The following is a 17,628-nucleotide window of genomic DNA, read 5'->3' on the forward strand; positions in this document are numbered from 1 at the left end:
ACCAAAACTAAGCACCTGCCTGGGTATTTTGTACCATCGGACACTCCACCCCCACGGCTCCCAATCGGTGATGGGGCAGTTGTGGAGCGCGTGGAGAGTTTCCCATACCTGGGCAGTGTACTTATGACCGGCTCCCGTTTAACAGCAGAGGTCTCACTCCGAATCAGTCGAGCGGCAATATCTTTTCATCGGTTGCGTAACGCTGTGTGGAAGCTACCTGGTCTGTCGCTCCGCACTAAGCTTCAGGTCTTCTCGGCCACGGTCATTCCCTTCCTTCTCTACGATTGCGAAACGTGGACCCCCCTAATGGAACATCTTCGCCGGTTAGAAACATTTAGGCTGGCCTGCCTACAATCCATCCTGGGTTTAACCAGACTGGATTGTGTGAGAAGCTCACAAATCCTTGCAAGGTCCCATCGGTGAGCTCCTTCGGCAGGCAAGGCTGCGATGGCTGGGTTATGTAGCCCGCATGCCCAGCCACCGCATGCCGAAACAGCTTTTGTTCGGCCGGATTGGTGAATGGCGGTTGTTGTTGTCTGTCTCTGTGTGACTGTGTGTGTGTACGTCTGTGTGTGTGTCTGTCTCTGTGTGACTGTGTGTGTCTGTCTGTGTGTCTGTCTGTCTCTGTGCGACTGTGTGTGTCCGTCTCTGCGGGCGACGTGGTGACGTCACGAGGCAGGGGACGGCCGCGGTGGCCACTTGAGACACGCCGGGGGCATCGTCACCTCTCACCACTTCCTCCTCACCGCCACCCACATCACCGCTGTACTCACCCCCGCTACCCTCACCCCCCCACCCCCCGCTAGGTGGAGGTGACGGTGCTGGACGTGAACGATAACCGGCCCCGTTTCTCCCGCGGCTTCTACAATGCGACCGTCGCCAAGGACTCTCCTGGCGCCGTCGTCAGCCTCCGGCTGGAGGCGACTGACGCCGACGCCGGCGACGCCGGCCGGTTATTCTTCTCGCTCGTCGGCTTAGGCGGCAATAACGCCGCCGAGAGCATGCGTCTGTTCCGCATTAACCCTGTCACCGGCGAGGTTACAGCTGCCGAGGAGCTGGACCGAGAGGCCAAGCAAAGCCACGTACTCACCGTCATGGTGAGGGGGCGCCACGCCGGGTGTGTCTGTGTGCGCACCGTACGTAGCCGACTGCTGATCGAAGGTGCCGACGATGATTGTGACGACGACGATAACGACGACGCCATGACCATCGTCTTGCGTGGTGACCATAGTGTACTGTATAGTAGCGTGTAGTGTAGTTTGTCACATAAACAAACCGTGTCACCGATCGCCACGTTTCGATAAGGTGACACCAAACCTTGCCGATTGGCCGTGTCGGGCGGCGGTGGCGCAGTTTGACGGCACCGCAGCGCCGGAGAAATGGAGGCTGAACCTTAGGAGGATGTTTCTAAGGACCTTACTCTCTCACTCACTCTCTCCCGCGTGAGCAGGTGCAGGACGTCAGGATCCCCGTGAGGCGAGCGTACACCACGGTGTTGGTGAGCGTCATCGATGACAATGACCACACGCCCGTCTTCGCCGTCGACCCCTACGAGGCCTACGTGGTGGAGTCGGCGGCCGTGGGCTCCACCGTGATACGCGTCAATGCGTTCGACCGCGACGACGGCCCCAACGGCAACGTCAGATACAGCATCAAATCCGGTGACCGCTCCACCACCACTCCCTCTCCCGCCGCCACTCCCATCCCACCGCCGCCACTCCCACCCACCCGGGGGGAGTTTCTGCACCGGGGCACATTTCCAGCGTCGTGGTTTCTTCGTGGCGACGCTCTGTCGCGTCTCTCTCCCTGAGCGAGTCGGGGGGGGGGGCCTGGCAGCCGACGGGCCGCCGAGGCTTCCCCCGCGTTGTTTGTCCTCGACAGCTCCTTTCGGTTTTGACGACGCGAACTCGCGTTCGTCCGACGACGACGATTCAAGACGCCCTCCGAATTCCCCCGACAGGAAACGTGGGGAATTCCTTCACCGTCCACCACACGCTGGGCGTCGTCTCTGTTGCGCGGAAGCTGAACGGTTCCGCGGTGGAGAGCTACGAGCTGATGGTGAGGGCGGAGGACCACGGGCGCCCTCGCCGCTCCACGGTCGCCACCGTCCGCATCGTCGTCAACGCGGACGGTGTTCCCCCCAAATTCACCCCCGTCGGCGTCGACGGCTCGGCGGAGGTCGCCGAAGGGGCCGTGCCCGGGAGCATCGTGCTCGCGGTGAGCGCCTCCGGCCAGTCGACAGTCACCTACGAAATACGGGAGGGCGATTCCGAAGGCGCCTTCGACATCCACCCGACGTCCGGGGTCGTCGCCACCAAACGGCCGCTGGACCGCGAGCGGACGCCGTCGTACCGACTGACGGTGCGGGCCACGGACGTGGCGGGCCTCTCGGCGGACACGTCGGTGTCGATCCGCGTGCTCGACGAGAACGACAACGCGCCCGTCTTCGATCGCCCGCGCTACCGCGGGGCCGTCGGCGAGGAGGCGGCGGCGGGAACCCCGGTGCTGGACCCCGACGGCGTCCTGCTCGTCGTCCGAGCCACCGACGCAGACGACGGCGGGGGGCGTGCGACGGTCGCCTATCGGATCGTGGAGCGCAAAGCCAGAAAGTACTTCTCCGTCGACCCGCGCACGGGGGCCGTCAGGACGGCCGGGGCCCTCGACCGCGAGACGACGGCCGAGTTCCGCTTCTGGGTGACCGCGTCGGACGGCGGCAGCCCGAGGATGTCCGCCAAGACGCCGGCCGAGGTGACCGTCGCCGTGCTGGACGCCAACGACTGCCCGCCGGCGTTCTCGGCGGCCACGTACGAGACGACGCTGATCGTGCCGACCCGCGCCGGCGCCCACCTGCTGACACTGGCGGCCTCCGACCCGGACGTCGGCGCCGCGCTGACCTACCGCGTCGCCTCGGGAAACGTCGGCGGTGCGTTCGCCGTGGACGCGCGCACCGGGGACGTCGCGGTACGGAACGCCTCCCTCCTCGCCGCCGGCTACGACCTGCGGGTCGAGGTGTCCGACGGGAGGTTCTCGAGCGCCGCGCAGGTGAAGGTCTCCGTGCGGGCGGTCGGCGGCAGGCTGCGGGTTCCGCCAAAGATCTCGGCGCGCATCCCCGAGAACAGCACGGCGATCGTCGCGGTCGCCGTGGTCGTCGCGACGGGGGGAGATCTCAACGAGCCGCTCGTCTTCGGCTTGCTCAACCCGAGCGGCGCGTTCCGGATGAGGCCGACGGCGGGCGTCCTGGAGACGGCCGGCGTCGCGTTCGACCGGGAGGAGTGCGATCGCTACGAGCTGCCAGTGGAGGTGAGGGGCGGCTCCCGGGCGCGCCCGAGCGTCGCTCACACCGTGGTCGAGGTGGACGTCGAAGACGTCAACGACAACGCCCCGGCGTTCGTCGGCCTGCCGTACCGCGCCGTCGTCAGGACGGCGGCAGCTCCAGGGAGCGCCGTGCTGACCGTGGCGGCCCTCGACCGGGACGTCGGCGAGAACGCCAGGGTGAGGTACTCCTTGAGGGACGACCACAATGACCGCTTCGTCGTCGATCACTCCGGCTGCAACATCTCGCTAAGGAGGAGCTTCGTCCCGGACGCGTCGGGCAAGGACTTCGTCGTGACCGTGGTGGCGACGGACTGCGGGGTTCCTCCGCTGTCGTCCGCGGTCGACGCCACGGTCACGGTGCTCGACGAGGACGCGCCGGCATTCGAGAGCCTCTCCCACATCGCGTGGGTGCCCGAAGACGTCGCGCCGCCCGCGCCGATCGCTCACGTCCGCGCGATGGCTCCGGGGGGCCTGCCGCTCGTTTTCTCCATCGTCGACGGCGACCCCTTCGAGCAGTTCTCCGTCGACTTCGGCACGGGCGTCGTGAGCGTCGTCGGCCCTCTGGACCGCGAGACGCGGGCCAACCACCGCCTCACGGTGCGGGCCGCATCCCCGGCGACGGGCCTGCACGCCGACGCGAGCCTGGACGTCGTCGTTGGGGACGTCAACGACAACCGGCCGCTCTTCGCGCAGGGCGCTTACGCCGCCACGCTGTCCGAATTCGCGCCCCCGGGGACCTCCGTCGTCCAGGCGAAAGCTGCCGACGCCGACTTGGGCTCCAACGGGGCGCTCCGCTACGAGATCGTGGACGACGGGGAGAAGGGCGGCGAGGGATTCTACGTGGACCCGGACGGCGGGCTGGTCGTGACCAAGGCGCCCCTGGATCACGAGCGAAGCCGGCTTCGTCGTTTCTCGGTGCGGGCGACGGACGGCGGCTCTCCTCCCCTCGCCGCCTACGTTCCGGTGACCGTCGCCGTCGAGGACGAGAACGACAACGCCCCGGTGTTCGAGCGGCCGCTGTACGAGGCGTCCGTGAGCCGGCTGGCCTTGCCCGGGCACTTCGTGGCCGCGCCTAGGGCGTTTGACGCCGACGCGTCAGACGCCCACCGGCTCCGATACGCCATTGTCTCCCCTTCCAGGGACGACAATCGTGAAGCATATCGCGACATCGAGACCAGCTTCGCGATCGACGTCGAGACCGGCGTCATCTTCGTCATCGGCGACAGACTGCGATTAGGCCTCGGCAAGGTAAGGTAATTTACCTTTTTTACCGGGTAAAAGGGTAAAGGTAAAGGGTAAAGGTGTCGACATGCCAAGGGGTAAGGTAAAGTGTAGGGTAAAGGTAGCTCGGAAGAATTACCCGGTAGGGTAAAGATAGCGCGAAGTATTACCCGGTAAATACGGTGCCTTGTTTACTGCTAAAAGCTCCGTGGCGCAGTCCGTGGCCTTCATTTAATAAGTTTTTTTTTTTTTAAACACGCTGTTATGAAATGTACCGTACGAGTAATGTAAGAACTCCACGACTCCAGGAAGTGGCCCCGAAGCTTGCCACAACATAAGGGGCCGTGCCCAATTACAGCCAACATCAGTTGACAGTGGGCAATTAGACCCAAGCCGAAACATAACATATAAAAAATAATGTTTAAAAATATTTTATTTTATTTTTAATGATAGTATATAGTATTGTCATCAGTATGACATAAGTATACCAAGTTTGCAGTCGAAACCACATTGGGAAGTGGGTTAAAATTGAGTTACAAGATTTGACGCTACAACAACGGCAACAACAGAGTGAGTTAAAAGAAAGCGTGTAAAATTGGAATAATCGAGAATATTCTATATGATAAAAGCGCTCTACCTAGCATTTACCTGTTTTAAACCTTTTTCATGTGTAGTACCCCAGTAATTACTACCCTGTAATTGGGTAATTTGTATGGGGTAAGGGTAAAATGTAGGGTAGAGTGATTGTATTGTGGTAAGGTAAAAGGTAGGGTAAAGGTAGGCTCGTTGTTTTTACCTTTTACCTTGCTGAGACCTACCTGCGATGGCGGCCGCCCGCCCGCTACCGCCTCCGGGTCTCGGTCACGGACGGCGCGTTCGTCAGCGTAGCCACGGTGGCGGTCGACTTGCTGCCCGCCTTCGAGTGGCCCAAGTACGCGGTGGAGATCCCCGAAAACTCAGAGGCAGGGACCCCAGGAAGGGCGCCCCCCGCCGAGGTGATCTTCGCCACGGGCTACGCCAACAATCGCCCCCCGCGGTTCTCGGACTCTGTGGTCTACGTCCGCGTGCCGGAGGACGCGGAGCCCGGCCTGGCGTTGGCCGTCATCCGGGCGGACGACGCGGACGCCACGCCGGAACACCGGTGGCTTACATACCACCTGGCGGGTAGTGTATAGTAGTTAGTAGTGTATAGTGTAGTGTACCGGTACAGCACGACACGCGTTGCGTTGGAGAGTGAACCCACCGCTACATTTGCAGTTGGCCGCGGAGACCCCCCTCGCGTTAAACCGACTCTCGTCGTCAAACTCTCGGTCACATTCTTTGGGTCTTTCGGTAAATGAAAAATTTATGATAAAATATCGCGACATTTCGATCGCAACACAAGCAATCGTCGTCGTGAGAGAGAAATTAAAACTCCCTCTCCATCACGACGGCGATGAACGACCGCGTCCTACCCACCGCAGGCGGCGACCCGCTGGGCCACTTCTCCCTCGGCCCCGTCAACATGGGGGGCGAGCGGACGCTGCGCCTGGAGCGGCCGCTCGACCGCGAGGAGAAAGAGTACCACAACTTGCGGGTGATGGCCACAGACGGCACCTACGCGAGAACGGTCGTCGTGGTCGTCATCGTGCTGGACGTCAATGACAACGTCCCCGTGTGTGACAAGGTACCGGTGTCCGTAGACTCGCCGCACAGACCCACACACTACAACAACGACAACCGCCATTAGCCACTAAGTGGTGGTGACGTCACCACTAATACAACACCAACACCACTATACCACTAATACCAACACCACTATACCACTAATACTAACACCACTACTACCACTAATACCAACACCACTACCAGTACAAACACTAATACCACCACCACTACTACCACGACTACCACCACTTCCACCACTACTACCATACTACCGCTGTGCCCCACGGTGCCCCCCCAGCTGTGGTACAACGTCACCGTGCTGGAGGACGTCGCACCAGGAGTCTTCATGCTGAGCGTTTCCGCCCGTGACTCCGACCTCGGCCCTAACGGCACCGTCAAATACTCGCTGCACGACGCCGGAGCGACGCTCTTCCGCTTGCACCCCGTCAGCGGTAACACTCCTCCTGTCACTCGCATAGTCACGCTCCTCTCACACTCCTCTCACTCTCATAGTCGTTAGGGTCGGGATCGAACCCACGAGCTCCTGCGTACCAGGCGTGGTAGTTAACATCTCATAGCCACTGTGGTGATGATGATGATGAGAGAGACGCAAACTCCATATTTACAGCAGCAGCCAGGGTGGGGGTCGGGATGGAACCCACGATCTCCTGCGTACCAGGCGAGGTAGTTATCATCACCACAGTGGCTATGAGATGTTGGGAGAGGCGTAAACTCCAAATATACAGCAGCAGGCATCGTCGGGGTCGGGATTGAACCCACGACCTCCTGCGTACCATGCGAGGTAGTTAACATCTCTCGTCGGCGTGGCCCCGCGTAGGGAAGCTCTTCACGCTGGCGCCGCTGGACCGCGAGGCCGCCGCGGTTCACGCGCTCACCGTGGCCGCGACCGACGGGGGCGGCCGCTCCTGCCGGGCGGAGGTCCTCGTGAGGGTGGAGGACGTGGACGACTCGGCCCCGCGCTTCCTCGTGGGGTTGCCCCCCCGTGCCGTCGCCCTGCGTTGGCGCCACGCCGGCGTGGGGACGGCGGTGACGAGCGTGCGCGCCGTCGACTCCGACCTGGGTACGGTGACGAAGTTGACGATGACGACGGAGATGATGATGACAATGACAACGATGACGTACACGTACACATGTGAGTGTGTACATTATGGGGAGCGGTGGTGTAGCGGTTAGCGCTACGCCGCGCTACGAACCCGGCGACCGGGGTTCGATTCCCGCTCACGGCCAACACCAGTGACGATTATCTAAACCGGTCCCGGGCCTCCCCTAGGTCGACTCAGCCTCAAATGAGTACCTGGTGCGGTGTGTAAACATCACCAGTAGGGAGGCAAAGGCGGCCGGGCGTGGTGCTGGCCAACCACCCACTCGTGTGCCACAGTGCCGGCCTTTATAGGTGCTACTCGCTGACAGCACTTGCCCCAAAAGTCTGAGGCTACACGTGGGATCTTTGACTTTGGCGATCTGGACACATTCCCATCGGTGAGCTCCTCCAGCAGGCAAGGCTGCGTTGGCTGGGTCATGTGGCTTGCATGCCCAGCCACCGCATGCCGAAACAGCTTTTGTTTGGCCGGATCGAGGGGGCTAAACGGGCGCGGCACGGGCTAGAGAAGAGATGGAGTGACGTGGTAGAGGAGGACGTGGAGCTGAGTGGACTTGCCGATGACCGGTACCAGCGGTCTCGAGATCGGCCTCTGTGGAGGAGGCTCGTGAAGGACGCTACTGGGCAGTTGGAGGCAGTCGCCCTCCAACAACAACGGAGGGCGGAGAAGCGACGCTCACAACAACGAGCGGAGCGCCAGGTGGCTAAAGCACAGCAGGTTGGCACAGTAGGCGGTACAGGTGGTGCTTCAGCCAGTTATCTCAGTCATCTCAGTCAGTCGACCCGTGGCACCTGGGTCTGCCCCGTGACCTCCTGCCAGCGGGCGTTCGACACTTCACTTGACTGCCTCAAGGTGCACATTGCCTGGCACAAGCGCCGTGGTGACGCCACCGCCACTTAGTGGCGAATGGCGGTTGTTGTTGTTGTCGTGTGTTTTAGGCCGCCGCCGCGGGGTGACTCACTCTCTGCTGGACTCGGCCGGCTACCGCTTCGCCATCGATGTCCGTTCGGGCCTCATCATCGTCAAGCGTCCGCTGGAGCGCCGTGCCCTCTACAACCTCACGGTGCTCGCCCGCGCCGGGGGGGGGGGCTCGGCGCCTTCCGCCACCGCGGCGATTTCCGTGTCCCTCCGTGACGACGATGACGTCGCCGCCCCGGCGTTCCGGCGGCCGGCTTACCGCGTCACCGTGCCGGAGGACGCGGCTCCGGGCACCACGGTCGTCACCGTGGCGGCCACCTTCGGCGGGGCGGGCGCGCCGAGCTACGGCATCGCCAGCGGCAACGAGCTCGGGGCGTTCGGGATCGACCGGAGGCTCGGTGAGAGACGCGGCACGGGGCACAGACGGCGGCCCTCTTGGGTCTCTGTCTCGCACAGAGACCCATAGACTCACGCAGAGGTGCATTCTGTGTGTGTGCTGTGTGCTGTGTGTGTGCTGTGTGCATGCTGCGTTCGTGCTGTGTGCGTGCTGTGTGAGTGCGTGCTGTGTGTGTGCTGTGTGTGTGCTGTGTGTGTGTGTGCTGTGTGCGTGCGTGCTGTGTGTGTGTGCTGTGTGCGTGCGTGCTGTGTGTGCCGTGTTGCCCCAGGCGTCATAAGCGTCGTGGCGAGGGCCCTGGACTACGACAAGCGCCGCCACCACTACCTGACGGTGTGGGCCGCCGCCGCCGGCGACGGCGACGGCGGCGACGGCGACGACGCCGGAGGAGCGGCGACCTCGCCGAGCGCCATCACCGTGGTGACCGTGGACGTCACCGACGTCGACGATGCGCTGTTCGCCAAGAAGAGCGCCGTCGTCGGGGAGGAGGACGCCCTGCCTGGTGACGCCATTGTCACGGTAATGGCGTCGACCCGTGACGATGCCGGTTACGTCGTCGCCAGACCGTCGTCACGGTGACGGCGTTAACCTGTAATGTCGCGTTTAGGTCGTCACTAAACCAGCAGCAGCAGCATGATGATGATCATGGTGGGTGGTAGGGTTTGTGTCGTGGTTAAAGCTGTCTCTCTTGCGGTGTTATAGTTAAAGCTGTCTCTCTAGCGGTGTTTGTGTTGTGGTTAAAGCTGTCTCTCTGCTGTGTTTGTGTTGTGTGTTTTTTGCCACCGCCGTCTGTCTCCTTCACCGCTGCAGCGTCCGTAGAGTGGAGCAGCCGGCGACGCCAGCAGCGAGAAGGAGGAGGAGATGCTGCGTCCTCGTTTGCCCGACGGAGCCCCTCGCTCGCTCATTGCGGGAGCGTGTCCGCGTGCAGATCACTCAACTCAAGGCTGACGGATGTTGTTTTGTTGTTGGTGCCTAATTGTACGTCGCCGCTTTGGTGATGCACCTCGCCAGGCGAGGATCGCACGCCTCCAACGTATCCGCTGTCGGTTAGCATCGGAGGGGACTCGTGGCTCGGCTCGGGCAAACGTTACCCGCCACGGCAGTGCCCTGGTGCCATTAAATTAAAGCCCCTCCTCGTTTTGTTTGTGTTGCAAGACAATTAGCATTTTGCTGTGCGGTGCGGCAACAAAAAACCGATTGCCCGCCGAGTAAGGGGCTGTTATCTTTTTTATGTTCAATGTTTTTTCTTCGAAACACATCGGCTCTGGTAGATGTTACTAAACCCGAAATCTTTAAATTTGCCGCTGATAACGGTGCGTTGGATGCTCGCACTCCTCTCTGTCCGCTGTAAAATTAACTCGATGCGTTCCCTCATCAGTTCTTTCCTCGGATTCGCTGCGAGCACCATCGACCCCCCCCCCCCCCCCCCCGTTGCACTGGAGCGGAGTGCCATTAAACAGCATCTCTTTTGTTTGCATTTTGACTGCTTGTGTTGTGGTTATTGCACACACGATGCCTTGAATAAAGGTGTCAGTTTTTGTGCCAGTTAAAAGGGTAAAACCTACTTCTATATCTTGTTACTGGCGAAAGCGGTCTCATAATGTAAATGCTCAACCGAGCCCTCAATACTCTGATAGTGCGCTGTTTTTGAGTTGTATGCCTTTTGGCGTCTTCTGGTCCAACACCAGTGGAGACTAGGCTCTAAGAAAAGACGTCCCGGGTGTGGACCAATCAAATTCAAGGACAGTGCATATTATTATCAGAGTTGTCTCTTTTGTTTGCATTTTGACTGCTTGTGTTGTGGTTATTGCAAACACGATGCCTTGAATAAAGGTGTCAGTTTTTGTGCCAGTTAAAAGGGTAAAACCTATTTCTAAGTCACCCCCTGTGAGTGGCTGGCTGAAATGTCATCTGTTGAGGAAGTACTGAAGGCGTTCCGGAGTCTGAGACCAGGAAAGGCAGCGGGTAGAGATGATCTCCCAAGCGAAATGCTGAGGGAGGGTGGCGTTTGTGCACAAACTGCCCTATATGACATCATAACAACAGTCTGGACCACTGAACGGGTTCCGCAGGATTGGAAGGATGCCCTGGTGGTCCCCCTCTTTAAGAAGGAGGACCGCACAGACTGTAACAACTACAGGGGCATCTCACTCCTCAGTGTGACGGGAAAGGTCCTGGCAAAGATTATTCAACATCGCCTTGCCAGGCACGCTGAGGAGAGGCTTGCGGAGCCCCAATGCGGTTTCAGGAAAGGGTGGTCCTGCACAGATGCCATATTTTCTGTCCGTCTGCTACAGCAGAGGTGTAGGGAATTCCAGCAAAACCTACATCTCTGCTTTATTGACCTGGTCAAGGCCTATGATACCATCAGTAGGCCTGGGCTCTGGGTTCTTCGTGCTTTTGGAGTCCCTGACCATCTGCTCACGATCATTAAGGACCTTCATGATGGTGAGCGGGCCCGGGTAAAACTACGTGGCCGGGAGTCAGAGCCATTCCCTGTACACCTTGGGGTGCGACAGGGATGTCTTCTGGCTCCCACATTATTTAGCATCTATTTTGACCACGTAGTTCGTGAAGCCTTCAATAGCTATATGGGGGGAATCTCCATTTGGTACAGATATAATGGGAGGCTGATCGATGCCCGGGTGTGGTAAAGGGATGGCTCCCTATTGCTCAACCACGTTATACATGCTGATGATTTGGTAATAGCTGCTCATTCAGAGGAGGAGTTGGAGACGCTACTGCTGAGACTGGAGCGTCCCACTAAGAGATGGGGCCTTACCATCAGCCCCACCAAAACTAAGCACCTGCCTGGGTATTTTCTACCATCGTACACTCCACCCCCACAACTCCCAATCGGTGATGGGGCAGTTGTGGAGAGAGTGGAGAGTTTCCCATACCTGCGCAGTGTGCTTATGACCGGCTCCAGTTTAACAGCAGAGGTCTCACTCCGAATCAGTCGAGCGGCAATATCTTTTCATCGGTTGCGTAACGCTGTGTGGAAGCTACTTGGTCTGTCGCTCCGCACTAAGCTTCAGGTCTTCTCAGCCATGGTCATTCCCTCCCTTCTCTATGCTTGCGAAACGTGGACCCCCCTAATGGAACATCTTCGCCAGTTAGAAACATTTAGGCTAGCCTGCCTACGATCCATCCTGGGTTTAACCAGGCTGGATTGTGTGAGGAGCTCACAAATCTTAGAAAGATCAGGGCAAGGTCCCATCAGTGAGCTCCTCCGGCAGGCAAGGCTGCGTTGGCTGGGTCATGTAGCCCGCATACCCAGCCACCGCATGCCGAAACAGCTTTTGTTCGGCCGGATCGAGGGGGCTACACTGGCACGGGCTAGAGAAGAGGTGGAGTGATGTGGTACAGAAGGACGTGGAGCTGAGTGGACTTGCCGATGACTGGTACCAGCCGTGTTAAGATCGGCCTCTATGGAGCAGGTTCGTGAAGGACGCTACTGGGCAGTTGGAGGCAGTCGCCCTCCATTCAACAACGTAGGGCAGAGGAGCGACACTCACGACAACGCGCGGAGCACCGGGTGGCTATAGCACAGCAGGTTGGCACAGTAGGGGGCACAGGTGGTGCATCAGCCAGTCATCTCAGTCGACCCGTGGCACCTGGGTCTGCCCCGTGACCTGCCAGCGGGCGTTCGACACTTCACGTTGCCTCAAGGTGCACATGGCCTGGCACAAGCGTCGTGGTGACGTCACCGCCACTTAGTGGCGAATGGCGGTTGTGTGTGTATGCGTGATGGTGTGTGTTGGTGTGTGTGTGCGAGTATTCGTGTGAGTGTGTTGGTGTGTGAGTGTACGATGGTGTGTGTGTTTGTGTGTTGGTGTGTGAGTGTGTGATGGTGTGTGAGTGTATGATGGTGTGTGTGTGTGTGTGCGAGTGTTTGTGTGTTGGTGTGTGTACGATGACGGAGTGCACCTATCCTGGCACAAGCACCGTGGTGACGGCACCGCATTGCGCTATAAACCTGGGCCATTCGAGTTCGATTCCCGACCACGCCTACCATCAATGGAGAGTGATTTCTGAACGATCGTGGGTCTCGCCTAGGTCAACTCAGCCTTGAATAAGTACCTGCTCAGGTTTATTAAAATATACCGGCGGAGACAAACGCGTCCACGCGTGGTGCTGGCCAGGCCAAACCAACCCCTCGTGTTCCACGCCGGCCTTAATAGGTGCTCGCTAACAGCCCTTGCCCCAACAGTCCGTGCAGGCACGCTGGAGTTGCTTTGCATTCGTCTGCGAGTCTGTGTGTTGGGTGAACACGGCCGAGTGAGTTTTGCGATGCAAGTGAGTGGTCGTGTGCGTGCATTTCATTTCACGATCCCAGCGACTCCGATCACGGCCACCAACACACGAGTGACCATTATCCGAAGCCAATTTCGGGGTCTACCCCTAGGTCGACTCAGCCTGAAAACGAAGGCCCGGCACGGTGGGTAAACATCGCCACGTTAGGGAGACAAAGGCGGCCGGGCGTGGTGTTAGACACCCATCCCTTCGTGTGGCGTGCCGGCCTTCACAGTTGCTCACTGACTGCACTTGTCCCAAAAGTCTGTTCAGGCTCTACGGGGGATCTTTGCATTTGGGTGAGCTGGGTGGGTAAACGGGTGGGTACATTCGTTGGAGATTAGATGAGTGGACGGGTAGGTGAGTGTGAGTTTGGGTGAGGGGGTGGGTGAGTGAATGGGTTGATGAGTGGTAGATGGGGCGAGTAAGTGGGTGAGTGAATGGGTGAGTGGGTGTGCATTGGCGAGCGGATGGGTAGATGAGGGGTGGGTATATAGATGAGTGAGTGGATACGTGGATTAGTGGGCGAGTGTTCGGTGGTTGAGTGAGTGGATGGGTGAGTTAGTGGGTCAGTGGGTTAAAGCAGGTCTGTGGGTAGGTGGATTAGTGGACGGCAAGTAGGCAGGTGAGTTGGTGAACGGGTAAGTGGTTGAGTGCGTGGCTGAGTGGGTGAGTGAGCGTATTGGGTGAGTGAGTGAGAATCAGGGAGTACGAGTGGTTGGGTGGGTGGATAGGTCGGAGTGTCGCTGAGTGAGGGCTAGGCAGCTTCGGTGAGTGGATGAATCAATGGGTGCATGGGTGAGTGAATGGGTGAGTGATTGTATGGGTGAGCGATTGTATGGGTGAGCGATTGTATGGGTGAGCGATTGTATGGGTGAGTGAGTGATTGTATGGGTGAGTGAGTGATTGTATGGGTGAGTGAGTGATTGTATGGGTGAGTGTGATTGTATGGGTGAGTGATTGATTGTATGGGTGAGTGATTGATTGTATGGGTGAGTGATTATATGGGTAATTGTATGGGTGGATGAACGAGTGGATGAGAGGGTGGGTGCGAGGGTAGGTGGATGGGTGGATGGGTGGGAGGGTTGGTGGGCGGATTGGTGGGTGGGAGGGTGGGTGGATGCGTGGGAGGGTGGGTGGGAGGGTTGGTAGGTGGGTGAGTGGGTGGGTGGGTGAGTGGGTGGGAGGGTGGGTGGGTGGAAGGGTTGGTGGATGGGTGGGTGGGTGCGAGGAAGGGTTGGTGGGTGAGCAGATGGACACGTGAGTCGGCGAGTGGGTGACCGGTGATACTGCTCAGCGGCGCCCGCTGAGTGCAGGCTGAGTGGATGATGATTGTGTGTGCGGGGCTGATGGTCGTGCGAGTCGGTGGCTGGGTCATTGGCGTTGCAGGAACGAGGCGGGCGTGGGGGTGGCGAAGTGGTTGGATGTTTGTTTTTTCAAACATCTGGCTAGTTTGTCAGTTACTCCCGCAATGTACCTTTTTTTGATCGTTTTAATTACTTGGGCAGTTTCAATGCTCGTGTTATTTGATTTGGTTTTGGTATTCAATGCCCTCTTGATTTGTGCATCATTGTAACCCTTCATTTGCAGCGCTTCTCTGACGTGTGGAATTTCACTTCTCAGACTGTCACCTTCTGACACTTTCTTAGCTCGATGAATGAGCGTCTTGATAAGAGCAGATTTCTGTGCAGGGTGAGGGTGTGACTCTGCATTCAGATAGGCATCAGCATGCATTTTCTTTCAGTAAAAACTGTGCATTATTTTCCCATTTAGACCCCGTCCGAGCAGAATATCCAGAAGTGGTAGAGTAAACGACACGTTTATACATTTACGCGATCTAACCCAAAGAAAACCTCTATTATGCGTGCATATTTAGACAAAGTTTTGCCAGCTGGCTGGAGGGAGAGATAGTTACGGATGAATGGTTACGTCGAAAGGACGTGCATGCTGCTATATGCTTTAAAAAAAGTGTATGCCAGACACCACGTGAGAGCAGAGTCTGAGACAATCGCACCCCACGTGGATTACGGCTTCGTGTGGAGGCATTCATCCAGCAGTGGATAGAACACGGCTGCTGATAGTGATGAATGAATGTATGCCCTTCTTAATATATATTTTTAAGAGTATATTATTTGACTGCTGTGGTGTAATGGTTGTCACACTGAACGTGCAACAAAGACGTCGCAAGGTTCTAATCTCCTACATCGGGCAGCTGAAACAATTGTAATGTCTTACATTTCGCCAACTCTGTCCAGCCAGCAGCATGCACGGTACACCACAATCAATCAATCGACGGGTTACATGGAGTGGGGTAAAGTGTCGGTCCTCCCACCTCTTCCAAGAGGAGACCAAAATGCCCGACAGGAGGGGCTCTTCGAGCAGAAGAAGAGCCCCCTGGCGTGAACCGCAATTGCAGGGCTGAAGCTTGAACCTTTACCATTAAGAATGTTTCTTATTTGTAAATTCACCTATCTGATAGGCACCTAAATTGTGTGCAGACCGCACTGTTTAACGAGGGCCTGATGCACAGCCACGCTTTCGTAAACATAGCGGCGTGCTAACAGCACACGGAACGTTGTTCTATACCTACATGGCTGGCTATGTGTTTCGTGAGACAGATGCATTATGTGTGAATGGCAAATGTCCTGACAGTTGTGGAGATTCGCGAAAGGCATTGGCGGGGGAGCTGCAAATACATTTACTCGGCAGACGCATTTAACCGGCAGTGACTCATGCTCTCATCATCACGTTCTTAAAGCGCTGCCCCGGGGGTAAATTTTACGCCTTTCTGGAATCCGTTTGATTGTGCATTGACTGGACAATGTGAGAACCCAACGCTTAGAATAATGCGTTGGCTGCGAAATTACATATCGCTTTATTATCCACCATTCCTAAACGGAGTTAAAGTGATGTGTCCGCATTTGTGTTTGGGGATATATTTAATAATACGGAGTTAGACTCATAGCCTTAATCTAAGTTGTCTTGTGGTTGTTGTTGTTTGACTTGCATCCCACTGGGATTTTTGCACACAGCGTTTGGTGTACGGTGCTTTTTCAGGAACATTTTTGCTGTGTTTTTCCCTGGATTTTCTGTTTGCACAGTCACATAGTCACTTTTAGATGTTTTCTTGTTCATGTTTTTGTTTTTTTGTTTGTTGCAGTTGCACCCGATTCAAGAGCCGAATGGCTCACAGGGCTCTACCAAAATAAATAACTGAAAAACTGAAAATGCAGTTATCATTACCGTTCTTATTTCTACGTCTTTTATATTCTTCCATAAGACCAAAAATCATTGGAATGTAAATTATTTTCTTTCCAATTTTCTAACAGCTGACATACATTATGAACACGCTTGCTAAAGCTGCATTAAATTCTGGATTTGCATGTAAGGATGTGAATGAGAGTGGAAGTTACATTTTTTACTAATTGAAATATAAAAAGTAAGTGCTTTCAATTCACTGTATTTTATGTCCATGAGCATTACGATTGTAAAATTATTATGTTGCATATTCAGCGAGTTAATGTTTTATTGTGCGAAAGAGGCAGACTAAGGTTGTCATGGTTCCAACTACTCTCCTTTTATCTTGCAGATATTCGACATTTTCACGTAATTAAATGCATTCCATCAAGACCGTTGCATTTTTTGCAGGTGACCGAGTGGCTCAAATCCTGGGTTAGAATCAACTGGCGGGGCCCGCTGGTGGCCTTTAGTGGGGCCCCTGACGTGCGGCCCCCGAAAATACACAACTTGTGAAAACACCCCCATCATCAACGTGCTGCTGCCACAAACCCAATGTTTTCAAATGGGTGGTGGCACTAACACTGATGATATCTTATCGGCGAAAGTGCCCACCCTACCCCTCCCCCCCCCCCCCTCTGATAATTTGTGAAGAACACTGAAGTAGATGATCACAGATCCATGCTCGTTTGAGTTGGGCTACACTTTGACCTGCTCGGAAAAAGGAAAGCATGGTGTGCTCAATAAGAAATTATAATGTTCAGAAAAGTAGCACCGATCACTGTCAACACTGCACCAAGCAAGCAAGGAGGCAATAACAAACAATTACCCCATCTCAGCATCAGCAAGGAGTTATTTAAACCAGGCTCTGGCAGGCAATGTCAAACAAGCATCCGTGATAAGAGGGTGCTTTGTACATTAACTCGAGACTTGTGCGTCAATATGTGATCCGGCAACAGCACTTTGCTGAATTTTCAAGGCTGTTCCAGGAATCCAGGAGCAATTGGCAATTACTAAATGACATATGTAAAATAGGTGCAGAAATATTATTAAATTGCTACACCATGTGCCATCTCGTGTGGATTGGCAAGAGGCAACAAAAGTGGCTTTTTAAATGTCTCACAGATGAATCACTTTGAGGATGAAAGCTTTTGACATGTTGCCTCTATTATCTGATAGATGAGACACGAGTAGAGTGGAGTGGCATTGCAAACCATAAAACACCCAATTATGCAGACGAAAGTCAAACAATGAATTTCATAAGAACTGTGAGAAATAGTTGGCAGTAGCTATTATCATTGCCATTTTTGTGAACTAGAAAAAATAATGGATGCAAAGATACATTTTATTAAGACAAACTTCAATGCCTGGAAACGAAACCGTTCAAAAGAAAACAATTATGATTATTTCGCCCGTGGGCTTTAAAATATTTGCCTCGTAATTTTATACGTAGGGCTTTCACGACCAACGTTATTATTC

The 17,628-nt window shown here is 56.2% G+C and overlaps 1 protein-coding gene across 1 annotated transcript in view; it reads left to right on the forward strand.

Annotated features, from left to right (window-relative positions):
* Window positions 1-10,093, forward strand: part of LOC142920147 (protocadherin Fat 3-like) — a 35,084-nt gene extending 24,991 nt beyond the window's left edge. Inside the window, exons 8-17 of the mRNA XM_076062613.1 lie at window positions 807-1,097; window positions 1,451-1,661; window positions 1,961-4,563; window positions 5,349-5,700; window positions 6,000-6,202; window positions 6,482-6,635; window positions 7,022-7,264; window positions 8,243-8,620; window positions 8,888-9,135; window positions 9,427-10,093. Coding sequence (XP_075918728.1) covers window positions 807-1,097; window positions 1,451-1,661; window positions 1,961-4,563; window positions 5,349-5,700; window positions 6,000-6,202; window positions 6,482-6,635; window positions 7,022-7,264; window positions 8,243-8,620; window positions 8,888-9,135; window positions 9,427-9,435 — 4,692 coding nt within the window. The 3' untranslated portion in view covers window positions 9,436-10,093. The remainder of the gene's footprint in view (window positions 1-806; window positions 1,098-1,450; window positions 1,662-1,960; window positions 4,564-5,348; window positions 5,701-5,999; window positions 6,203-6,481; window positions 6,636-7,021; window positions 7,265-8,242; window positions 8,621-8,887; window positions 9,136-9,426) is intronic.
* The last annotated feature ends 7,535 nt before the right edge of the window (window positions 10,094-17,628 follow it).

The sequence above is a fragment of the Petromyzon marinus genome, unplaced genomic scaffold (genome assembly GCF_048934315.1).
Source record: "Petromyzon marinus isolate PM22_M1 ecotype Great Lakes invasive population unplaced genomic scaffold, UKy_Petmar_22M1.pri1.0 PM_G_Scaffold_69, whole genome shotgun sequence".
In the NCBI taxonomy this organism is placed as follows: domain Eukaryota; kingdom Metazoa; phylum Chordata; class Hyperoartia; order Petromyzontiformes; family Petromyzontidae; genus Petromyzon; species Petromyzon marinus.